The sequence below is a fragment of the Anser cygnoides genome, chromosome 5 (genome assembly GCF_040182565.1).
Source record: "Anser cygnoides isolate HZ-2024a breed goose chromosome 5, Taihu_goose_T2T_genome, whole genome shotgun sequence".
Taxonomy (NCBI): Eukaryota; Metazoa; Chordata; class Aves; order Anseriformes; family Anatidae; genus Anser; species Anser cygnoides.
Window position 1 is genome coordinate 42,141,312 of NC_089877.1, and position 25,553 is coordinate 42,166,864.

General features: G+C 42.9%; 2 protein-coding genes across 9 annotated transcripts in view; one reads left to right on the forward strand and one right to left on the reverse strand.

Annotated features, from left to right (window-relative positions):
- Nucleotides 1–29: 29 nt before the first annotated feature.
- ALDH6A1 (aldehyde dehydrogenase 6 family member A1) lies at nucleotides 30–10,198 on the reverse strand. The gene is made up of 12 exons (XM_066998086.1): nucleotides 10,081–10,198; nucleotides 9,881–9,943; nucleotides 8,651–8,725; nucleotides 7,132–7,293; nucleotides 6,443–6,521; nucleotides 5,601–5,903; nucleotides 4,843–4,964; nucleotides 4,411–4,600; nucleotides 3,542–3,723; nucleotides 2,080–2,259; nucleotides 1,851–1,949; nucleotides 30–1,537 (listed from the first exon to the last, which is right to left on the reverse strand). Exons 1-12 carry the CDS (start codon nucleotides 10,144–10,146, stop codon nucleotides 1,433–1,435), a joined length of 1,626 nt encoding a protein of 541 aa, XP_066854187.1. The 5' UTR covers nucleotides 10,147–10,198; the 3' UTR covers nucleotides 30–1,432.
- Nucleotides 10,199–10,259: 61 nt separating this feature from the next.
- The window catches only part of LIN52 (lin-52 DREAM MuvB core complex component), a 45,816-nt gene continuing 30,522 nt past the window's right edge, over nucleotides 10,260–25,553 (forward strand). Inside the window, exons 1-6 of one of the 8 annotated variants that reach the window (XM_066998097.1) lie at nucleotides 10,260–10,380; nucleotides 10,455–10,529; nucleotides 10,623–10,660; nucleotides 11,028–11,094; nucleotides 12,105–12,188; nucleotides 24,926–24,950. In XM_066998097.1, coding sequence (XP_066854198.1) covers nucleotides 10,362–10,380; nucleotides 10,455–10,529; nucleotides 10,623–10,660; nucleotides 11,028–11,094; nucleotides 12,105–12,188; nucleotides 24,926–24,927 — 285 coding nt within the window. In that variant the 5' untranslated portion in view covers nucleotides 10,260–10,361 and the 3' untranslated portion in view covers nucleotides 24,928–24,950. The other 7 variants (XM_066998092.1, XM_066998093.1, XM_066998094.1 and 4 more) reach the window with 7 other exon arrangements.

A 25,553-nucleotide genomic window follows, 5' to 3' on the forward strand; every position in this document is an offset into this window, starting at 1 on the left:
TACCAAGGAACAGTCATTTTCTGCAGAAATGTATTAGCAAATTTTTTTAATTCACAATCAAATTGCAAGGTGAGAATTTCCCTCGAGTATAGCAGAAGAAAAAGTGAGGTACAAACATAAGAGTAACTGCTGTGGATCCACTAAATACATAACTGTCACTTACAAGGAATCTTAATCTGAAGGCAGGATACAAAGTCTTCACATTCAAGTTGTTTAATTAGAACAAGTAATGATTACAATCATTAGAATAATATTATTTTTCCATGAGTACTTGAATGAGCTCCCTGCAGATCCCTCATGGCTGCATCATCTTCCAGGATGCAAGAATAAAAGTAGAGGCTCTCCAGCTCCAAATGCACATATTCTTAAGAACAGGGTATATACCAAGACTTACCCTTCTCTTGTAATGGGACCTGCAGTCCCTAGGGAACGTGAGTGTGTTTGAGCAAATGTCACAAGGTGTCAATCAATCACAAGAAATACAGCTATAGTCAGGAAAAAAACAAAACAGGCCTGGCTGTTTTGTGATTAAAACATGTTCTCTCTTCCTACCGACCTGTCTACTTCTCTTACCACCCAGACTCACACGATCCTGTGATTCAAGACATACAAACATGTTTCTGCTTCCACAGTTTCATTATCTTACAGGACCTGTAGGCACATTTCTGTTAGCACAGTAAAAAGGCACCAACCAACTTCTAGGTATAACGGAATTGACAGCAAGCTGGAGAATACAATCTGCACGCACAACAGGAACAGAAGTTTTTGAGCTGTCAGAGGCACAGTGAAGGTCACTGTCCCATACAGGAATTTCTTTCATCCTCAGACAAGCAATCAAATATGCTTTCCTGAAAAATGCTTAGAAAGCCATTTCTGAAGTGTTTTGGAAACTGCTCAACAGATGAAAGACTGACGTTTTCAACTCCCAAACTTGCTGTCTTCGTTGTATGTAGAAGTCATTTCCATGAGACATCCAAGATGTCCCAGTTATGTCACTCGAACTGAGTACTCATCTGAGTAAGGTTAGCTCAAAATCTTAACATGTAAGAAAGTGGTAAAGAAAACTGCTACAAGATGTAGCCAGTACTGAGTCACTAAGGCTAAAGATACTGCAGTGGAAAGCAGAGTAGTGTTCAAGTTCAGAGGGTCTAGAAAGAAACACAAGTTAAGGCTCATCTGTCTTCCCTTTCAATTAGATTTTTTTCCTCTGTGACAGGTTATTAAAAAAAATTGTGTTCAGCTAGCCAAAAAACAGACAGCAACAGAAAACCCAGACTGTGCATTACATGAGCCTGCCTGATCTAGACAGAAAAAAAGGCCCATAGAAAATGGAGCTTTCTGTTTCCCAAGGAAATGATGACCGTCAGGACAAAGCTGGAAAGTGCAACATGGAAGGAGAAGGGAACCAAGGTCAGCATCTGTGAAGGCTGATTTAGTTCCCCATAGTTGGCATAACCACAGCAGGCTTGGTAACAGTGGCATCTTCCTCTTTCCATTGAGAAATGATTGTTTTCAGCTGTGTGTAGAAGTGCACTCCCTGGGGGAAAGGAGAGACACAAGGGTCAGATGTTTGGCCTTAGGAATTCTTCAGATCTGCACCACAGATGTAACAAGCAGTTTTTGCTCTGTCTACAAAGGTTTGAGTTTTCCTCCGTGGGATCAATTCTTGTCAGCCTGTTCCTTTCAACAGCTCCCTACAGACTCTGGTCCTATGAGAAAACTTGATACTTAGTTCTTGCTCCCTTCTCAAATCTCCACCCAGTAAGGTGAGATCTGATGATCATCTCCCCATTGCCATTTCTAACCTGATTTATAACAAATCAAGAGAGTACTCTGAATCAGCAAGTTACCTGTTTGCCATAGAAATTAGTGTCTCCTCTGAAAGAAGCACGAGAACCGGTGAAAGAGAACATGGGCAGAGGTACTGGGATTGGAACATTGACTCCCACCTAAAGCAAAGGAGAACTGCCATATTAATCACAAAATAAAGTAGCAGATTGTCAGTGATTAGTTGCTATAGCTGGATGCCTACTCATGGTGAAAACGACAACCACAGGAACAATTCTAGCTTGAACATACCTGCCCCACATCTACTAAGTGAGAATATTTCCGAGCTGTGGCTCCATTGGTGGTGAAGATTGCGGTTCCATTTCCATAGGGGTTATTGTTCACCATCTTAATCGCATCATCCAACGTGTCTGCTTCCAGAACCACCAGTACAGGCCCAAAGATTTCCTCCTTGTAGCAAGTCATGTTTGGCTGCCAAGACAAACAGCAGAAAAAGCAGACTGTAGGAAATAGCGTATGCTAAATACACATACTGCTCATCCTCAGGATATTCCTAGGAACACCCACCACACTGCATTGCCGCAGGCCATCCATCCTTCAGTCCTGCTTGCCATTCCACCGTTTCCCCTGCCCTGCCATCTATCTAGTCCACTAAAGAGGGCACCATTTGTAACTGCTAAAATGCTTTCTGCTTCTACTGCCTGCCTGACCTGAGTTACAAGTTAGGCCTTTGATCAAGGCTGATTAAAGCCAGGATTAATTCAGGATAGTTCACTCCTCTATAAGTCAGTGCCTGGGATTTGTGTCTCATAATTAGCAGTATTTGACAAATTCAAAAGCACCAGTTAGAGTACTTTAATCATTAATAACTAACACAACAAACTACAAAACATTCATCTGACGAGTTTTCTGTGGCTACTGATAACCTTATTAATGTATAGAAAACTACAAATCAAAAAATCTCAGTGAAACTTTTACTATTGAATACCTAACTATTTACAATGCATCAAAGGAAAGTGAAGTACTTTAAGATGTTTAATGAAAACAATGCAATTAAATTATGAGATAGATTAAAAGCCTGACATATATGATAGCACTTAATCCATAAAATCCTAATACAAAGTACAATAGCAGAACTATCAAGATCGGCGCATTGTCATGTAATCACTCACCAAGAGGACCACAATTAATATTCCCCCATAGTAGCATCCATCTGTTGCACACCATGCACTATATTGAGAGGCTGTTTCAGTAAAACTGTGAATATGTACAATTATTCAAAGAGCTTTTGTACCTTGCCCCATAATTACTCTTGTGAAGACTTGCACAAATATTTAACTTTTATTTCTACAAGTCCTTAAGTTGCAAATTGCAGGAATGTATAATGGAGAAAGGAAAATTTTAAGTCTGGCTGTTAGTCATACTCTTTTTAGACATCTGCTGCTGGCCATTACGACAAAGTACACTGTGCCCAATGGATATTTATTTTGACGCAGTACAAATTGCCCATATGTTCCTTTAATTGGCTGCATTCCAATAAAGTTAAGATTATCAACTTTATTCAGTTTGTTCTGCTCCCCTGGATTCTTTCATCACAACAGCATTACAATCAGCACTTTACTGGGATTGTGCAAGAGAAAGCTGAGCTATTTATGAGACTTCTACCTGGTGATTCTTGATTCTTGACTGATTTTGGCTAACCCATTTTTCAAGTGACCCTGCATTATACAGCATCAAGTTTTGGTTATGTTACCTTGACATTGGCAAGGATTGTTGGTCCAACAAAATTGCCATTTTCATAGCCCTTCACTTTGATATTACGGCCATCCAGAAGAAGACTTGCACCTTCTTTTACTCCTTTCTCAATCAGATGGCAAACACGTTCCTTAGCTTGGGGACTGATTAGAGGTCCTAGATCTGCTCCAGGCTGGTCTCCTGTAAAGAGGCAGAGACAAAAAAAAAAATTAACTCTTACAGTTTCCTCTTCATATGTATCATGGAAGTAACTACACTGGCAGGAAAAATCTGATGTTTCTGAGACACAGAACAAAGATTTGAGGCGTTAATGAACTGAGGTAATAGCCTGCAACTCATAATCAACAAACAAGAGAAGGCATAAGCATAGTTTTAGATCACCAAAAAGCTAAAATTCAACAACAGATCCTTCTTAGAAAAGTTTTCTTCTTTGCAAGACTTCATCAAAAATAAATGAAAGTCAGGAGAATTCTCCTAGAATTAATGTTTAGTTTTTCTAAAGTGCTTGTTTCCATTTTTTCCTCTTATTGCATGCTTACTACAGATTGGAAGGATCTCTAAGTGAGACTGTTACATTAATGGTAGGTTTGTGTTCTACATAGGACATAACCTCAAAGTTCCATTTAAAACAAAGCCAATTCTATAAACTGTGCATCAGTTGCATTGCCAAGCCTTCCTACACATTCCTAACTCCGAGTTTAGGGCTTTGTCCCACTCCAGATAATCTGCTAGCTCCCATACCTACGGACCAAACCTATGGAGCTAGCTGCTTCAAGGGATACACCACAGTATGGCAGGTACACTAACCTAAAAAGCCACAGCTGTACAGAAGTGAAGTAACTAATAAGACATTATCTGAGCCTGTACCTGCATTTACGCGTAGATTTTTGGCTCTTTCCACCAGCTCTGGCAGCCATTTCTGTGCTTCTCCCACTAGAATTGCTGTAGACAGGGCCATGCAGCGTTGGCCGGCTGCTCCAAAAGCAGCTCCAACCAGCTGGTTCAAGGTGTTCTCCTTGTTGGCATCAGGCATCACCACACCATGGTTCTTTGCCCCCTGAAATACAAAACATAGGGCCTCCCATCATTAACCACCCCTGCCCACTTCTTTTCTAGCTCTTTGGCAGTATCCTGTTATAGTAGCTCTGAAGGCTACCAGCAGGCTGGCAAGAAGGGCAGCCTCCACACTTAACTCTCAGAAGGAAAGTCAGCTTCTGCTGCCGACTGGTGCGTTCTGTTTTAACATGCACAGACAGAGGCAGTCTGGATGCTGCCATGTGCTCCGTTCGGTGGCATTACCATGTTAGCCTGGACTCTCTTGCCATTCCGGGATCCTCTCTCATAGATGTACTCGCCGGCCTGATTGGATCCCACAAAGCTGATTGCTCTGATATCCGGATGGTCACAAATGAAATTCACGGCTTTAAATAGGAAATAACATATTATATATCGTGGTGCACAAACGTTTCCCTCTGTCCCCATCCCCACATTGCTAAATCTATGCATCTTTCTTCTTATCAGAATTCTTGCCTCTGTTTCCTACATCTGAGTCACATTTCAGTGCTCATGGTGGCCATTCCCAAGGCGCCCAAGTGATGCTGAAACAAAATTTACTGTTGGCTATTTGTATCCTTGGGTTCTGAATTTGAGTGCTTTGGAAAATAATCTGCTTAGGAACTAGAATACTGGTGTCCACTGCATAGCCAGTGAGGCATTTAATTTTTGTTTAGTTTTCCTTGGTAAACACCAAGATGATTTATCTGCTTATTTCAACTGAAGCTTAGGTAGCTAAAGAGAATTTGAACACTTGCATACCTTGGAAATTCAGACCCTAGCCCCCAAAATTCTTGCCACCGTATCTCCCAAAATATCTGATGCAACATGCTAGAGAATCTTCCTGTCACCCCATTTCCCCTCCACCAAGAGTTTTCAAGCACCTTTACAAACTTATCTACCAGCAGTAGGATCAGACGCTCCAACTTGTTTTAGTACCTCCACTAAACGTACACCACAACACTTGCACACTCCAGCCATCTCCCAAGCAGGGCTATTATTACCTTCATGCTGTCCATGGATGATATTCAGGGTCCCGTCCGGGGCACCAGCATCCTGAAACAGCTTGGCAAGGAACATGAGTGCTCCTGGTACACGCTCCGATGGTTTCATCAAGAACGTGTTCCCACAAACCATAGCCACGGGGAACATCCACAGAGGAATCATGGCTGGGAAATTGAACGGCGCAATGCCAGCGCACACACCCAGGGGCAGACGGTAGGTGTAAGTGTCCATGTCTTTAGTGATGGAGGGCATTGTCTCTCCCAGTATGAGGGATGTCACACTGCAAGCATGTTCCACCACCTCTGCAGCAGAAAGGGCAATATGCCACTGGGTGATCTGTTAACAGTCAGTCCCCAAACTCCCTTCTCACCACTGCCTTGACCCAAGTCGTTCTTCCAGCCTTTTCCCACAACTTAAAACTGATTGTGCTCCAGAAAATCCCTTTGCTCTGCCAAGTACTGTGAGCTTATTGTGAATGGATCCTCTCCTGAGTACATTATATGCCACTGTGATAGGAGCACAGACACAACAGCCCCAGTAAAAGTACAGATGTGGTTTTAGTGTACCAGCTGCGATTCAACATATGAGAACAATCCCTTTGCAGCAATTTGTAGTCACTCCCAGGAAAAGAAAGGATTTAATAACTTGGAAGTGATTTAAGGAAGCCTTATCTAAGGGAATATTTCAGGTTAGGAGTTACAATTGCCCTTTTTCTTTTGGAAGGAGGCTTTGGAGGGAGCTACATGTACAAACTCCTGGAGCAAACAGTTGCTCAGGAGACCTCCTCCCTTCCTAAGGGATCTGAAAGCCCCTTTTGTAACAGGAGGAGCCAGCAGCTTACGGAGGCCTCGGAACACATCTCCCTCAGCATCAGCCAGGGTCTTCCCTTGCTCGAAGGTGATGAGTTTTGAAATTTCTTTCTGAAAACGGAAAACAAAGTTTATGAATGTTACTGAAGTACCTGCCAGGACATAGGGTGCAGGGTTAAGTTTACAGAGAGCTGAACATCAGCTGAACAGTCTGAGTAGACCCTGGGAAAGCCTGCATGGGCTGATTTGCTCCTTGGGACAATAAGCAGTAAGTTGACAATAATTGTGGACAGTAAGTTGCACAGGTGATATTTAAAAACAACAAGAACAAAAAACAGCTGGAGGTTGGCTTATATTCTACTGCTTTCACATGTCACAAAGACACACAGAAAAATCTGTGGAATCCAAAAACATAGTAACATGCTTCTCCCACTTGTCTTTGTCAACTGGCACATTCTCCATCCAAGTTGAAAGTTCCTGCTGTGGTCTTTTGGTCAAAGGAACAAATGCAGAATAATACTCCTGAAGAAGCACTGCCTCTGTAGCCACGTTTGCCTGGAAAGTGCTTTGCCTCACCTCTAAATGACAGTGACTCTGTCAGCTCAATTATGGTAGCAAGACCTTATCAAGAATTCAGATAAAGCCTGAGACTCAATTTCATTCACCAAGTCAGCTACAAGGCATTCAGCAACAGCCGTCACACACAGATGTAGCGCCTCACCAGATTGTCTTTGATGAGCTGTTGATAACGCAGGAAGATTTGCTGGCGACTCAAGACAGATGTTTCTGACCAGTTCCAAAAAGCCTTTTTGCAAGAAGCCACAGCTGCCTCCATCTCACTGGGTGTAGCTTTCGGTACGCGAGCAACCACTTCGTTGGTAGCCTGATGGAAAAGAACAAATTGCATCAAAACTCCACTTTTTCCAGCTCTCCCTGACAACCATTCAACAGTCCCTCACAGCACATGCTTAAAATCCTTATTCTAAAAGGAGGTGTCCTTCTGATGGGGAAGGAGAAGAGACATTCCTCCCGTGGAACAGGCAAAAGGCCTGGGCTACAACAGGAATTCTACGTATTTCGTACTTCTGAAAACCCGTACTCTATACATCTCACAACAGGCATGCAGAAAGCTGTAAATGCAGTGCTGACTTCCAAGATGGAGTTGAAGTGACTTGTCTGATATATTTTTCAGCTTCTAGAGAGTGTAAGACAAAGGTTTCTGTGGCCTACGGCCTTTTCTCTCTGTATCGTCTTGGCTCATTTGCTCTCGTGCATTAAACAAAGCAAGGTTGCTTTGCAAAGAGCAGCACATGATTGTGCAATTGGCACTGATGTTAGTTTACCTAGGTCACTAGGTTGAAAAAAGATCTTTATGAGCAACCTTAGTGCTATAGTATTTTAGCTTTTAGAGCTTGTCTTTGTTGGTTTGACCTCCTTCTCATGCACACTTAAAAATTAAGTCTGCTTTGACATGACAAAAACATCAGTAAGTCACTAAGAGAGAAACTACTTAGAAAAAGAGAACATTGTTTGCCCTATAGAGACCAAACGAACCTCATGAACACAGCTTGCTGCCCTGAACACTTCCACAAAGCAAATCAAAGTAGGTCTTTACAGACAAAAGTTTTTAAAAACTGCTGTCCAAATGCTTATGGTGAGGGTCAGAATTCTGAGCCCTTTGGTGCAGGACTCAGGCAAGTGCAAGTGCTACTCATCTGAGTTCATTCTGCACTGCACAGCATCCAGCCTCTAAATTCACAGTGAATATTATGGTGCAGAGACGGAAACTCTCTCAAAGGAGAGAAGCTTCAGCTGCCAAGATTTTTACCTTGGTCTGACAGTGAAATCAATCTCTATCAGGACTTTACATACAGCTGGCATCAAATTGTATCAGGTTGTACACATGCAGGGTGAAAGGAAGCCGCATGAAGTTCGGACATACTAATCACAGAGCTTTTCTATGAGCAAAATACAGTAAGCAGGATTTAAGCTTCCTCTTCAGAGATCAAGGTTTTACTACACAGGGGAGATAAAGAAGGTCATCACTTTCCTAGGACTAACATTTCATGTGAAGAAGAAACTGAGAAGCAATTACACAGTGCTAAATCCATCTTAAGCTCCAAGACTAAGCTTTCTCAAGAAAGACATATACTTTCCCCTTTTGCCAAACGATTCAATGGAAGCACAGACCCTTACTGCACAGCAATTGTTAGTATATAAGCAGAGGCTGCTTCACTCACTGGGTTGTGGATATCGATCCATTCTGTAGTTCTGGATTCAACAAACTTCCCATCGATGAACAGTTTGGTTGTTGGCTGTGGAGGACAAAACGCAGGCCAGTGAGTGATCTTTGTCTCAAGGTGCCCACGTGCCAATGTGCCTCATTACATGTAGGTCTTCATTTAACACTAAGCCCCATTTTTCCCCCACTTTAAGAGCAAAATGGCTAAAGATCTTTCAAAAACTGTTACAGAAAAAATACATTGCTAGACTTACGTTCAGAGCTGTTTCAATCTACTTAAATACTATGTTACTAAGCAAATTAAAAACCTGCAATTCATAAGTGTTTAGAAAAAAACAGTTAATAATTCACTTTGTGAGGATTCCGCCTACCCGGTACAAACTGTACTATGTTCCTTTCCCATCAAACCACTAAGCGGGTTCATCTCGCAAGCTCATAGCTGCAGGCACTGAATCGGCCTTTCCCTGCTCCCCTGTGGTTCTGCAACTGTGGGCAAGGAACCTGTAGGTGCTGAGTTCACAGCGATCGTCCTGGCAGGCAGCACGGAGGACACAACTTCCCAACCCACGTGCAGGGGAGAGGAAAAGGAAGGTTTGGAATAAGGGAGGAGGAATAAGAGGGTTGGGATGCTATCCATGGTACAATGAAGGGAGATCAGAGGAAGAATTAGGAAGATAAACGGGGCCGGCTTGGACAAGTGACGGCAGTGAAACAGGACGAGTGGGAAGCAAAAGGGCAGCAAGAGCTGCAAGAAGCTGAGAAAGCGGGGCTGAGATGAGAGCTGTAACAACGCTGGTAACGTTGGAGCAGGGAGGTAACACCAGGGCGGTGGGTCGAAAGAAAAAAACCTTGCAGGCGATTACGTGGGTGGTCACACCTGGAGAAGCGGGGCAGAGGGCTGCGCTTGCGAAAGCACAAATCCTCTGCAGACCCCGGAGGGGAGCGCAGCGCCCCTGAGCACCTCGGCTGCCAGGGGAGGCCCCGGGGTGGTGCCGGCCGCACCCTCCTGTGGCCACCAGCCCTCCGCTAGCCACGTGTGGGTGCGCCCGCGGCGGACCCGCGAGCTCAGCGCCTCGCCCGGCCCTCGGTGCGGCGGGATTGCTGCGTTTTGGGGTTACCTGGAAGGGGCGGGAAAGCCACGCACACCGAGCAGCAGCTCCCCGCGGCCGGGGGGGCACCCCCCCCCTCACCCCCCCTCTCCCCCCGGGGGCCCGCCGCGGGCACTCACCACAGAGGAGGACGAGGAGGAGGCGGCTGAGGCGATCCACGGCACCCCGGCTCTCCGCGGCAGCTGATAACACACGCAGATAACGGCGCGGTTAGCGGGGCTCCTCACCGCCCCCCCGGACCCTCCCCGCCGCCCCCCCCGACCCGAGGCCGTCGCAGGGTCCCGGGGCTGTCCCCGCGGCCCCGGCCCCGCCGCCTCACCCCCAGCGCCACGCGCCGCCGCCCGCCCCAGGCCCCCCGCGCTGCCGCCGCCGCCGCCGCCGCCATGCCGGCCCAGGGTCCCTGCCCCGCCGCCCCTCAGCGGCGCCCCTCGCCCCGCCCCGCCCCCTCCCTCCCATTGGCCCGCCGGGCAGCGGCCTCGCCCTCGCCCCGCCCCCCGCCTCCACCGCCCCCCGCTCCGGGCCGCCGATTGGCCGCGCGGCCGAAGGCGGAATTTTTGTCTCCCCCCTCCCCTCCCGGCCGTGCTCACGTGACGCGGCAAGATGGCGGCTGCCGCGGACGGTGAGGCGCGGGGCAGGGGGGGGGGGGGTGGCGGTGTCGGCCCCCGAGCGCCCCCTCACCGCCGTCTCTTGCAGGCGCCGACCTGGAGGCCTCGCTGCTGAGCTTCGAGAAGCTGGACCGGGCCTCCCCGGACCTGTGGCCCGAGCAGCGTGAGTTTTGGGGGTTCTTGGGGGGTGGTGGGGAGCCGCGGCGGGGTGCGCTCCCCCTGCCCGCCCCGCTCACCGCCGCTCTCTCTCTTGCAGTGCCGGGAGTCGCCGAGTTCGCCGCCTCCTTCAAAAGCGTAAGCCGCCCGCTCCGGGTCTCCTGTGCTGCTGCCCGAGTCCTGGCCGAGCCTCCTGCGGCTCGCTGAGCCTCCCGTCTGCAGCCTGGGGTGGAAGGAAGGGCTTTAAGCTTTAGGGAAGCCTCCTCTGGGGTCCTCTCCTTAGTTTGTGGGTGTTACTGCCCTGCTTTAACCCTTAAAGCGTCCAGAGGAATCTAAAAAACAAGACTAAGCGTTAAACTATCCCCACAGAGCACCTGGAACCCTCATCTTCCCTGTCAGTTTAACTGGCCTTAAGTTCTAGCTCAAACTTTCTTGTGTGTTCCCAAAGATGCCGTTGTCTGAGCGTGGTCTGTTTTCTGCATCTTGTTTTTCTTTTCCAAACCAGCCTATTACGAGTTCTCCTCCCAAATGGATGGCTGAGCTGGAAAATGATGATATAGATATGTTAAAGGGTGAGTATGGGCGCTGGGGAGGGTGTGGTTGTCAAAGCAGGTGGGAATTCCTTCCTTACAAAAAAGAAGGGTTAAAGGGCTTGCTTCTGAACCCTTCTGGAGGTGTAGGGATGGGGAGTGGTCCTTCTGTGTTATTCAGTGTTTATTTTAGAGTTTTTATCGTGGATGCCTAACAGTTTGTGCTTTTATTCTTTTTACTTTTTTATTCATTATCCCATTAATTTATTTTACTTCTGAAAGCAAGAAACTCCTATCAGCGAGCCCTGTGGCCTTCGATCTCTAGCCCTTGCATTTGCAGAATCTGCAGCTGAAGGATCTAGATTAGTAGTCTCTTTATCTTGTCAATTACCTCGATTTTTTGTTACTCCTGTCATCTCCAGGAAAATATCCTGACATCAAAGGCTGTCTGTTTTTTCAAAACAAGCAAATAAGAACTAGTTAAACCTGTGTAACATTATATATTATGTTTCAGTTACCTCTCTTACTAATATTTTACTGTAGAAATACAATAGGTGTCTCCTGTTGTTTGAGAAGAGGCATAAGGGTTGTTTTGGTAGACCTCAAATGATTAACATTGGTGACCAGCTTAGATTTCTTGAGTGGCTTGCTGAATGATGTTGTGTGCATGTGTTTTCACTCTTGTAACTGAGATCTCCAGTGGAAACGTTGTTTGTAAGGCTGTTTGAAAAGCTGCATAAAGGCTAGCTAGCATATGGATTTATTGCATATTACAGTCATTTGTAGCAATCATCCTTGAGCTTGCTCTTCTTTCTCACGTGAATTCCAGCTGAATTGTTCTGTGTTGGAAGTAGGACAAATTGCTTTTTATATGGCCATAACTTTTTGCTGGTTCTCATGTCTGAGTTGTAAGGATTAAAGAACATATTCTGCACAGCTCAAATTGAAATTGTAGAAAGTATTACTTGAATGCTCTGTGAAATAGTAAACATATAAACTGCCACTAGAGGTCTGTAGACAGTGTTAAAAATCGTGCTTTTCTCTCTTTTTAGAGTTGGGGAGCCTCACTACAGCTAACCTGATGGAGAAGGTTCGTGGCCTGCAGAACTTGGCTTACCAGCTGGGGTTGGATGAATGTAAGTTCTATGCGTGGATGTGACTGGCTGCGTTGCAAATCCTCCCACTAAAACATGCACTTCTAGTACACAAGTAGTTGGAGAAGTGTGTTGGCGGATTTGGTAAATATCTTGCAGTTGTGGTGGTGCAGTAGGAGATCTTCTGATGGGGAAGTGTGCTACCCTGAACAAGCCTACCCTGGTGCAATGAAACCTAACATTTAGAGTTTCTTATCTTTGGGGTTTGACTTCTATTTTGAATATTAAGGTCTAGTAATGTGATAAGATAACACAGTAATTTGTGACCTTCAAAAACAGGGAGAGGGCACCTGCAGAACAGAATGCCTACTTCTCCAGCTTACAGCCTACCTACGTGGGGGAAAATATCCTAGCAGTAATTACCAGATATCACTTTGACTTACATTTGACTTAAATAAATCAGGTAACTTTGCTTCACTTCCTGCACAGATGCTGAAGCTATTTCTCAGAATATTTGTGGCAGTACTTGTGTGAAACTTCATGTAATACCTACACGTTGAGCCTTTTACTTGTTAGCAATTAGTGCTCATGCTGCTTTCTGGTTCTGTAGTTGCTGTGTTTTCTCCTATAGTCAGCTGTAGTGGGAGGTGCTGTCAGTACATACTGAAATTGACCTTCATCCCACTTACCAACAACCAATTTTTATCAATTTTTTTGAAGCTGTTGCTTTCATCATCACATTTGGGACTTTGTTGTGAACAGGTTGATCCAGCTTTGAAGATTTCAAGGGGATTGTGCTTCCTTTAAGCACTGCCTGTGCATATTGACACATTTAAATTTTTTTGCTTAATTTTGGCCTATCGTAGACATTAGCTGCAGTTACTCTTGGGCTATACACAGAGCTTTGAAAGCTTACCAGCTTTAAGCCTACAATGCTCTAATGCTTTTTTTTATCAACAGATCATTAAAACTGTTTGAACACGCTCCCTGCACTTAAAAAAAAAAAATATTGCACTTTCAGTGCTAATGTCTTTTAAGATTGTAAGAAGCATTTAGGGGAGTAGAAGTTATACTTTAACAAAGGAAACCTTAGTCAAATACGAAGACTGGCTGATTGACATGTAAGCCTACAGCTTAATTGAGAAAGCCAAGCAGCTTTGCTATGCTAAATGGAGTTTAAGCAGAGCCTAAGTTACATCAAGTGAACAAAGCTTAGCAATTTTTATGTTGCATTTATTTCTATTTATTTTTACCGAGAACAAATAAATATGAAAAGAAGACCAAGTGAGGAAAAAACGTTTGAGGTCTGAGAGTTATAACCATTAGTCTATGGTAACTGATTTCTTGAATTTCTAAGGCTTATGAAAGCTCTCTTCGTGTTTGTAACAACTTGTTGATGAAGTCTACTTTCCTTTAATCTGTAATATATGTAAAGCTTTGTATGTCATAACATGTACATTTATTTTAGGAAAACTTTCACAGAAAATGAAGTGCTGAGTTTGAACAGGGCCTCTCAGGACCATTTTTTCCAATACTGTCTTTAAGTTATTTTCTCTTGCAGACTTAGATAAGTGAGAAAACAAGAAGAAATGTAAAAAAAGATCTGTTTATTAAAGTTAAGAGACTTGTGGTTTTGGTTCAGAGGTATATGATTTGATTATATCTTTGTATATTGAAATGCATTACTCCATGTTTTTATGTGGCTGATCATCGAAACTGCTTATCAAAAACAGGATTAAAAAAACATCCTGACCTATCTCCTCTAGATGGCAGCATGAAGCTTCTCATAGCATTCTTGATACTTCTTAAAATTGTACACTTTCAGTCACGATTTGAAGTTCGTTTTTCCCAAGACATTTTTTGACACGTTTCCTGTTCTAAATGTGTACTGTCCTTTTGGCAGTACTTTCACAGGTTTCATCTGTATTATGTGAGAAACAATCCTGCTTCATTGTGTCAGCAACTTATTCACTTTTCCTTCCAATGCTCCCCTTCTACGTTTTAATTCCTTTGTATTTTCAAAGGCTTCTGTGTTTGTCCAGGTTATTTATGAAATGCTGTTCAGGACCAGAACAATTCCTGCAGGACTCCATGACAAATGTACCAATTCAGTGACTTTGTAGTTCTGTTGTGAGGTCTGCTACAGAACCAGTTCACAGCACCCTTCTTATAACCTTCTTATAAATTTGTATTATAATTCATGAGGCAAAGTGACATGTGGGACTGGGTACCTCTTCAAAAGCTTTCTTTATCAAAGCAGTATTCTGACATTAAAATTGAGATCTGAGCAGTGAATTTAACAAGATATAGTTTGAAATTAATAATTACTTAATTATATGCCTTTTTTCTTAAATTCTGATGAACTGCCTTAGTATTTTGCCTGGGACCAATGGAAGGCTGATATGTTCCTAATCATTTGGGTTATTCTACTTATTCTTTAAAAATACTAGCGCAGGCTCTTCAGTGTTTGGGAGCATCTTGAGTGGTCCAGCAATTACTGGCAGTGAACATCACTGTCCACAGAACCGTTTGGCAAGATATATTAAAAATACAGGATGCAAGTTATCAACATCTGATGACACAGAGTTAACTCAGAAGAATGTTATAATGTCTACCTGCGCTATCGAGAAAGGAAAATGTTTTCATGAAATGTTTTCATCTGTGACATAATGTATAAGCTATATTTCTAGACAAATACAGGAAACAAAACTATACTACTGCTTTTCTCTAGGAATGGTTGAATACTACATGGATTCCACATTCTTATGTGTAGTTCCATTTGTCCCTAGCTTTTTGGCCATGGATTTCTCTGTCTCGTTTACTTTCCTGTGCTTCTGACAAATGTATGCTCTTTGTACCTAACTTTCCTCCTCTTTTTCCTGTAGGGTTACCTTTACTTTCTATAACCCGGCCTATTTTTTGTTGAATGCCCCGTGGTTTCTGTGAATCGAATTAAGTTATTAACATGACTAGATTTCTCTATTGAGTGAAACTGAATAGACTTGCCCTGCTTTGATTGTAACACTAAGTTCATCAAACAGCAACTAGAAACTTCAGAGGTGACCTTTAATGTCAGAGGTCTCGGATGCAGCAAATGTCATTCGAACTGGGATAATGCTAACAGAGCTTCCTCCAGTATTTTGATGGGCATTTCAGGAGTTGAGCATCTTGCCCTCTGTTAAGATTTCTGTGCAGTGTGGCTCGCATCTGTTTGGACTACACTAGCTTTATTCGATAACACAACAGTCTCAGAGTTTGGGATGATAACGTCACAATTTGAGATAGACATTTGCCACCTGAAATGGTTAATGCAATTTTTGGTAATGCCAGTTCCCTCCTCCTCCTCTGAGGGAACAGTGACTGCTTTCTGAATAAGGTAGCTGTTGATCTTTCCAGTTATTTATCCAATTTCTCCAGCTTCAGTGGTACCCAATAAATTGAGTTCATAATTGCGTAAAATCAATTGCTGACTTGGCTTTTTTCTTCATAGCTTAAAAGGCTTATGTTTGGCAGATACCTTGTAACTATCCTAAGTTTTTTTTTTTTTAACCAAATAAATGATGAGTGAGCGTGTTTTTTGTTCTGGCTGCATGTTCTCCCAAACATTCATTTCCCTTTTACTAAGATGCAGGCCATTAAACTGCCTATTAAAGATGGACTAGTCTTCCATAATTCAGAGCTTATTTGCACCACAGAATAAAACATAGTGTTCTATAAAGCTTTTTTTTATGTTTTGCCAAACTTTGGAACAAACCAATTTGTAAAAGGATAAAGTAGGTAGGATGGAGAAGCAGAGAAAGTATTGCATCTCTGAAGGAATGTGGTTGTCCAGAGACTTCTGGAAAGCCCTGCTATGAATTTCCAACATCTTCAGGTACCACTTGGTAGATTAGTTCAGAAGTCCTGAGGTGTATATATGCCCAATATCACAGCCATGCTTCCTGTTCATAAAATCTCACTGATGCTAGTATGATTATCAGGCTGCTGTGCTGTCATACTGTAGCTTCAGCAATGAAATTCATTAGTATAAGACTTCCTGAAAAGCCTGGTCTTTTAAAGGCCTGATATATTTGGGAAGGGGAAGGTAATGGTGCTTGTATGCAGCATCTGTCTTAAACATTAGAAAATTTGGGATAACTAACCCCACAAACATGAATACCTCTTATAATTTCCCTACCAGCAGTGTAAGTCTATAATTTTATGTTAGATTATATTTTCATTTGGAATTGGAGCTGTTTTGTGCTCTGCTTCCTGTAAGATTAGGAATGTAAGAGACTGTATTTTCCGATGTCAAATCCTCATTTAAGAGCAACTTGGCAGTTCCTGAAAATACTCAGCCAAGTGTCCCCCATAGTTTTGTGTGCTGTGGTTTTCACTGAGCTCTATACGCTTTGCTTCTATTTTCTTCTGTGCAACACCTGTTTATTTTCCATGTGTGTTCAGCATGTGTAAGCAAATTGGATAGCTAGTGTACAGTGGAAGAGCTGCTTGATGCTGGCTGTCAAGGGCCCAGGAATTACGCCTGGGTGCTGTGGGGGATGTCAGTCAGGATTAGTGATGGTTTTCATTACTATGAAGAATGAGTAAGCGACTAGGGGTTTTTAGCCTGGAGGTGGACAATTGGTGTGGTATGTGGAAAAAGGGTCTGTAAAACCAGTGAATGCAGAAGTGGGAATGGGGAACAACTCTTCACTTTTTTTCAAAGTATGGGAGCCAGAGAGAACAAAATGTTAGGACAAAATCAAGGAGGTTTCACTGTCTAGTATAGTCAAGAGCTCATTGCCTCTGAAGGTTGTGGGCCCAGAGTTATCTTATTCAATAAGCGAGACAGATTATTGGATGATAAATCCATCAGGAGTGTCTGACCACAAAGAGGTCACCAGTGGCTTAGAAATCTTGGAGACTCAAAAAGCTGGGAGAGATTACGAGGCAGGTTGGGCTAGGTGCTTGCCCTGGTCGTATGCTCTTCTGTAGGTATTTGCCATTCGCCCATCGGAGATGAGGTGGTGGGGTAGAATGACAGATTTTATTTTTCATTTTGAATTTTAGTAATAGGCTGGGCTGTAATGCATGGTAGTTCAGCATCTGCTACCAGAAATCACTGAGGTGTCCCTATATTGGAGAGAACTTTCCAGAGACTGATGGAGGTAGGAATGAGGAACAGCTACCCTGCTCCCAAGTTAAGCTGTCCTAGGCTGTGAATTGTAGCCCTCTGCAGCTTCACAAGCCTCTGAAATTTCTGGAAAATCATACAGGGAGTCCCTCTGAACTCCAAGCTAGTTACAGATTGCCATTCTTTCTCAGATTGGTAGTCTTCAGTTTTTCATTTCTCTCAGATAAACGCTGTCATACGTGATCTCTTGCCTGCGAGTTCAGCTTTGTAGGTTTGGAGAAGTAGAGCACTTCCATCTTTTTCCTCTTCCCTTGAGCAGAATTGAACTGTGGCATATTTTCAAACATTTACTTCTTAGTTCTGGCTGTGATCCTTGCAGCCTGCTGTTGACATGGATAATTTCAAAGCTGTTACAGCTCTTCCCAACATGACTGAACGTGAATTCACGCATTGATGCTTTTTTTTTTTTTCCCCTTGATGTTGATCACAGTTAGGATAGGTTTAAGTCAGAGACTCTGTACTTTGTCTTTGGTAGATTGTGTTATTTTTAAGCTACATAAAACAGGACGACACTTCATTTATCATTAAACTTGGACTTTGCGTAAGCTGTTGGATTAGAATGGAAGTAAGGAAAGGAGGGAGGACCGTTTATCACCTTACTGAAACATCTCTTTCGTTTTCTGTAATGGATCATCTTTTCAAGGAGTGTCTACGTGTAGTACCAACATACATTGCATAAGGGTTGGACCAAATGATCTTGGAGGTCTTCTCCAACATAAATGATTCTATGATCTATGTGTGCATTGTATGGATACACACATTGTCTCTAGGCTCCATGCAAAACTAGTGGCCAGTGTACTCCAGCAGACTTAAACAATGTTAATGATGTAATTGATCAGATAAAAAATATTTACTGACCATTACTGCTCTTTGTTTAGTCCTGAGTCAATTAATGGAGGCTTTTTAAGCTCAGAAGCCTTACTTTACGTTTGCAAACATGCCCCCTACTTAGTGCAATACAATTACTAGTGTCTTTTCTAGTTGGCTAGTGCCTTTTCTAGACTGTGTACACACTTGTTTGTAACAAAATGTTTCAGATTCTTACATTTTTAGGAAATCAACAGGTTAACAGGTATGTGTAAATAAAGAGGGTTTTAATATTTGGGTTGTCAGTGGGGAATCTGTCTCATAGAATCATTAAGGTTGGAAAAGACCTCCAAGTTCATCTGGTCCAGCCATGCCCCTACTACCAATGTCACCCACTAAACCATGTCCCTAAGCACCAGGCCCAACGTTTCCATGAACACCCCCAGGGGCGGTGACTCCACCACCTCCCTGGGCAACCCGTCCCAATGCCTGACTTTCTGAGAGGAAATGTCTCCTAAATTTCAACCTAAACCTCCCCTGTTGCAACTTGAGGCCATTCCCTCTAGTCCTATCAGTAGTTATCTGCGAGAAGAGGCCGACCCCCAGCTCCCCACACCTTCCTTTCAGGTAGCTGGAGAGAGCAATAAGGTCTCATGATACCTTCTGGAATCTCTAATGTCAATCCATTTTGGTAAAAGCTGTATGTTGCCAGCTTTTGCTCCCTTTCTGCAGTCTGGGAAGTTGCATAGAAAGGGAACTGGTTTCTCACCGTTTCTTATTGATCAAAATGGGGATTTGGAATCTATCCAGAAGAGCAGACTCTTTGCTGAACATGACTGTTTCCTTGGAGAGATAAGAAATGGTGGAGCTAGGGAAGGAGACCAACTTGCAGAACGAAGGAGGAAGTGAAGGAGGATCGCGTGATGTGGACACAAGACAGCAAGAATCTTGGTGCCAGTGATCAGGAAGATGCAGCAACGTTCTCAGTATCTTGACTGCTGACAAAAGAGTAAGGAGGACGGTCGCTTATTCATTGGTAAAAGCCAGCACCTCCAGAAGTGTAGTGCTTCTTGTGCTAGTGTGTCCATTCATCTAAACCGAGAAGGAAGAGAATGTGTTCTGGAATCATCTATACTGTTCCTAAGTATGTTGGACTCGGAAGGGAATATTTCATGCCAGATCTAGTGCTCATTATGTCCTTAAGGTTAAAATACACTATTTGTTGTTGTGATGTGGGCTATCCTGCTTAGGAGGGAAACGGTTCGAGATGCATGTGCTTCGATATGCCTCCATGTAATATTTCTGCTCTGTGAAGAATTTTCTTTGTAGCAACTGTTTTTCTTGGTCAGTTCCCTTACATTTTGCTGCCTTGCTGAATGAATTTTCATTGCATTTCAGCTTTGCCTGAAAGCATATTTCTCTCTTATTTTGTTATTTAGTACTGTGTTTGCAAGGACTTTGTGAAATAGTATATACATCGTGCTTCAAAGCTTGAAGGCAGAGTTTTATAGCCGGACAATAAAATTATGTTCTTTGGACACTGGATTTCTGTAATATGCAGTTAGCATAAGGATTTACTTAGTTGAATTAGTGGACTTCTCCCAGAAAATGTCTCACATTATGGATGGTTAGTTTGTGGGTTGGGAAACGATCAGAGGGTGTTTCGGGAACTATACAGTTGATGGAAATGATAATGCTTGGTTTTGTTTTCCTTACCAGTTATGTGCTTTCTGGAAAAATACAGAGTTAATACAGGCTGTTTTCGATTTACATTCATAGTCATTCTCAGTCATTACTTGGTTGTTTCAGAAAGGTGAAAAGACCACTTGTTATCTGTTAGGGTATTTATACGACCCTGTCACTGTAAAGTCCAAGCTGCCATGATTTCCATGTGAAACCTTGGCCTTTCTCCTGATTCTCTTTATTTCCTCCTCCCACACCGTAGATCTGCTTCATTTTAATGCACAGTGATATGGTAAGAGGTACTCTGCATCTGCAGAGGGACGAGGAAATCACCTTTCCTTATACTGCTCGCTGGGTGGTTTATTTACTGGCAGGGTTCTTCCTGGTGGAAGAGTGAGACATCAGAATGCCAGCCTGAGATTGGCATTCATACATGATCTGTGAATTGGCTAATTTTGACATGTAGGTAGTTAAGAAATAATTACAGTCAGAGGAGTCATGACCTCAACTTTTCATCATCTCCATTGGCTTGTGCCCCAGTTTGGAAGTGAGGAAGGTATAGGAAGTTTTAATTGTACCTGTGTGATTTATCCTCAGTCAGCTCTTTAATTTCTTCTGGCTGTCTGAGGTTTCCGACACGCTGTAAATTTCTCCAACTTTTTCATTATCTGCAATTTCTTTATGACTCATGAATCGGAGTGGAGAGAGAGTGTGGATTTACAGCAGAGATAAACATGTCCATAAAGTCTGTATCTGTGTCAGTAATTGTACTGCTGTCAGTGACTGTCCTGTTTTACAGGTCTCTCTTGGGAGAGGAACACGCTTTGCTACCAGTGTCAGAGAAGTGTTCGCTTCGATTTGCATTAACTTGCCAGGAGATTAGGTTGCAATGGTGAGGATGGAAATTGAGTCTGGACCTTGGCTGCTATTGTTTTTTTTAAATAAGTGGGTGTGTGGTTGCCCTCTATGTGCAGAAAAAAAACAGCAGGTCCAGACTGTTCCTAAATACAAAATCAGGGAGATGCAGTCTACTGATGATACAAAATACGATATTAACCATATGCATAAATTGTGCATTCTTACCATAAAACAAATGCTGTATCTCGGTAACTGTCATATTATTTAAAAAATGGAAAAAAAAAACAAAACATTGCATGGATCTTTAGGATGTTTTCTGTCTGCTTGTGAAGTAGAACAAATATTTCTCTAAGCTTCAAGAAATTTCTGCATCTTAGCTTTCTTCCCCCTGCCTTATGCCGAGGGGAAAGAGCTATTGGACTTTGATGGAGGGTACTAATATAGCACCCTAATCTCCAGGCATTGATGAAGATGCCAGCTTGCTTCAGAAGGAGGTATATACTGGGGGAGCTTGAAGAGGAGAAAGTTCTGAAAACTCTCTTAAATATGTCAAAGTTAAAACTTCTGCAGTTCCTCTCCGCAGTTATTTTCTGTTTGATGTCTGTTGCTGATACTTTTATCAGTATGTATTTACATGCTACATGTAGAATCTTCTGTTGTTAATTATGTAGTTTGGGTTGGATTATTTGTGATTTACTAACTTTTGTTAACATTAAATATGCAGTTGTTTTCTCTCAGAAGTATTTTTAAAAATTGAAAGTGACTGTGAAAACCAAACTTTCATTATGTCAGGTATGCATCGAGAGCCCCAAATGCAGCTGACTGATATTTTACCAAGTCTTCTGGATGTATTTTTCAGAAGGGAGATCATAATAAATAGTATCTGTGATTATCTGTGTAAATAGTTTTTTGACTATTTACTGTCGCACAGATGTAGGAGCATTAGGAATGTTAAGATAACATCTGCCCTTGTGTGGTTGTTAATCCTGAAGCCTAATGTTGGAAGTACAAAGTGGAGCTTTTTGAGTGTTTGACAATGTCCATCTAGGTCTAGTAAGTGGGTTGCCAAAGTTAGGTGTAAGGACCGTGTGCTAAGTGGCCAAATACCTGGCAGATAACTGTGCTGTTAAAACTCCTCTTTATCTTAAAGGACAGTGCCCGGTGCAACAGCAGTTCTCCATCAAAGCTGAGTTACTCTGCGATGCTTTTTACCTGATCTTTATTGAAAGGTCTGTGATATGTGTCTTTCCTTTTCCTTTCCTCTCATCCTTTTCCTCTCCTTGTTTATGTTCCCAGTCATAGTTTGTGTAGATGTTTGATTTTGGTAAAACAAAGGTACTTCATCCACTGCTTCGTACTACTTGCCTTAATTTTAATGAGTCGATGGCTGGATCCTTAATTTTACATTGATGGAGTGAAGGTTGATACAGATACTTTCCATAGTTAGGAGAAGGGAGGGAGCCTATGCAGTGTTAGTGGGGAGGAAGAGATCTGATTAATCTGGAGACCAGTGGAACAAACATATTTCTTTAAAAACTTTGTACGCATTCACCGGATCTGTCACCATTAGTTTTCTGAATGATTTTTAGTATGCTTATCAAAACAGTAATTTGTGCTTTGTGAGGACATCTGGAGTATTAGTGTTGGTCAGCCAAGCAGTTGAGGATGTTGTTCAACTACCAGGGTGACTGTGCAGCCTCCGTTTGTGGGGATTTTCGAGGCCTCACTGAATAAAGCCTTGAGTGATGCAGTCTGACCCCATCATTGGCTCTGCTTTGAGTAGGAGACCTCCTGAGCCCTTGTAACCCAAATCATCCAGTGATCTGATGATTCTCTGATGTAAGATCTTTTCTAGCAGTAAGTTAATTCGAAGCCTGCGTTCCCCAATCTCACCTGAACACAGCACCAGGCGGTTGGTTCAGCTCAGCAGCTTTGAGCAGGAGATCTCAGGTAGAACTCTTCTGGTGTGCCTTCATGTGAGCAGCCTGGTTAGGAGCAAAAAACCTCAGGGTTTTTGTATGGAAGTGGTGGCTTTCATACTTTGGAGGGGATGAGAAATGGTCTTTCAAATACTTCCATCCACAGAGTTGATTATTATCTGGGCAACTGAGGCTGGGGAGCCTATTTTTCTTTACATGGAGATACAGTGCATTCAGTATCACTCTTTAAGCAGAGGAGGAGAATGATCCTCCATGTATACAAAGGTTCTTGTGTGTCTCAGCTCAAATGAACAGTGAAACCAACATCACTCGTGTAGACAAGCAGGGGGGTCAATGGGGCTTGACTGAAGAGCTTTTAGCCACAAAAGTAAGGGAATGGGCTGTCACATTAAAGCATTTCTACCTGCCACATGCTTGGCACAGAAAGAAACATGACTACAAACAAAATGTTCTTACATTATACTGTCAGAAGCCTATTTTTTGCTACTCTCATTCTGACAGGATAACTTGTAGACTACTGTCAGTGGAGGAATTGAAGATGGGGAAAAGTTTGATCAAGCATAAGGTTATGTGCATTTTTCCATTATGGTTTAAGAAACACAAAAATGCCATACAAATCTTGGGAGATGCTCTGGCAGGGACTTTAAAACCTTTGCAACTGCTCTGTATCTATTATTTAAATTTCTTTTGCCTTTTCTCCCTTTATCCAATTTTTTTTTCTGCTGCTTCCATGTTAATAGAACATTTCCTCTGTATTTACAGATAATGGAATTATTATCCCTGTATTGCTTCTGAAATGTTTTCCTGTAAATTTTGACTTCTGGCAGGAGTGAAGGTTACTTCTGTCCTGTGGAATTTTCTTCCACACTATGGATAGTTGGACCTATTTGTAGGGTTACAGCTGATCCTAGTGAAAATCTCACCAGGATGTGGCTTTGGAGACCTTGGTTTGGTTTCTGGCATGACCGCTGTTCTGCTTGGCCTTTTTGTTTGCCTTCTCACATGCCCCTATTTCTGCAACTAGACGGTGGAGTTCATGGTAACTTTCTTTTGCAACACAGTGGAAAAAGATTAAAAAACAACAAACAGCATATGAAGCCTGAGTCATTACATATCCTATTCTGTATGCTGTTCTCTATCATCCCCTGCTTGCTCCTATTATATGCCACGGGAAGGCATGATTAGCATATTGTGTCTTTACTAGAAGTAAAATGAGATTGTGGTAATGAAACAGATCCTACTATCAAGTGTGCTTTGGCCTGGAGCCTAAGTAGGGTACCTAAGAAAAACAACCCTATTTCCAGCCGTTTGCAGATGTCATATGTGAAAATATTTCTCTTTGCAAGCTGCATAAACGTTAAAAATTGTTAGCATAACAGTTAGTCCATACTAATACCAGGGATTATTTACCTGTTTGTGGCACATTGACCTTCTAGCTCAGGGGCAGTGGAGTTGCTCGGTATGTAAGGATCAGTCCTGCTGTTTAGTTCTGCCAGCATTTGTGCTATGAGAAAGGAAATACGGTGTACTTGGGGAATAGGCTGGGATGTTGGTGGGGTATTGCTCTATTCCCTTCCACTTTCCTCTGGTTTGGATCAGGTGATAATATGTACAAGGCTACGTGAAAATCCTCCTAGCACTGTATTGTTTTATTGAGTGGTTTCAGTTATTTCTGAGCTTGAAGTGTTCTACAGGATCTATCATGGGCTTCCCTCTTGCATCAGCAGCAAATGCCGTGAACATCCCCTGCGTGCAATGTTGCTAGACCATGTCTGATAGTATCTGTCTCTTATTGCCTCATTAGCTTGTGAGCATTAGAACAAGATAAAAATGCCCTCAAGCCTCTTATCTGATGATTGTCGTAACCTTCTGAGTGCCATTAGTTTAAGTTTGCAATCAAATGCTTCCCTCGAGTATAAGGAGCGCTGATTAAACCTGAAGTGTCCCCGGGGGCTTTTACAGCTGTCGTGGGGGTGGTGGCTGCCCCTCTCCAAAAGGGGAAGGGGGGCTGCAGGTCCCGGTGGGGCGGCCACTCCGCAGACCTCCACGTGGCTGCCCCAGCTGTTCCGCTTTGCCTAATGAATTGTTTTACAAGGAGAGGCTGGATATTGTCATCACAAGCTGCCTTCCCCGGGGACCGAAGCCAGCCTGATAATGACTAATGTTAGTGATAGTAATTGAAGTGTGATGGCTCTCCAGGGACTCGCACACGCGCGTAGAGCTGTCAGGCACTTGTGGCTGGTGCAGTCCCGTGAATACCCCCGAAATGCCTTTTAATTGCTTGACTTTCATAACTAGTTCCCATATATCTCCTGCAGAAATACACATTTTATGGGGGGAGGGAAAAGAAACGGAGGACTCTGCTCTGACTCTCCCTGTACACGTCGAGTTTATTGCCCTGATGCGTTGCGGATGAGGATGGCTGCGTGTTCTTGTTCCTCTCCAGTCCCAGTGCGAGCCTGCTCTGTTGCTCTGCACAGGTGTGTACAACTGATTTCACCTGAACATGCCTTTTCTTTTGTCTCAGCCCTGTCTTCTCTTATACTGATCCTTCACTTGTGGAGGTTTTGTACTTGGTTATGAAAGAACACAATTTTATTTCAAAAAATAAAAGGATCACTGGTATTAATAGTGTGGAAATAATGCTGCCTATTTGCAATTTGTTAGGCGTCACAACAAAGGAGTAAAATAGAAAAACAATCTTGTAATAGCCTAGTATATCTGTGCATCCCGATGGGACTAGAGTTTATGGCCATGAGCTTTTGGGGTTTAGGACAGAGAGCAGACTAACTTACATAAAACAGTGAAAATTTTCTGATAATTTTCTTCTCTAGAAATTCTTTATTGAATATAGCAGTGGGCTTGAGACAAAATATAGTAATACAGTAAAATATAGTAATAAATATCCCAGTGGGCTGGAGATAGGAATAGCTGGAAGGGGGGGGA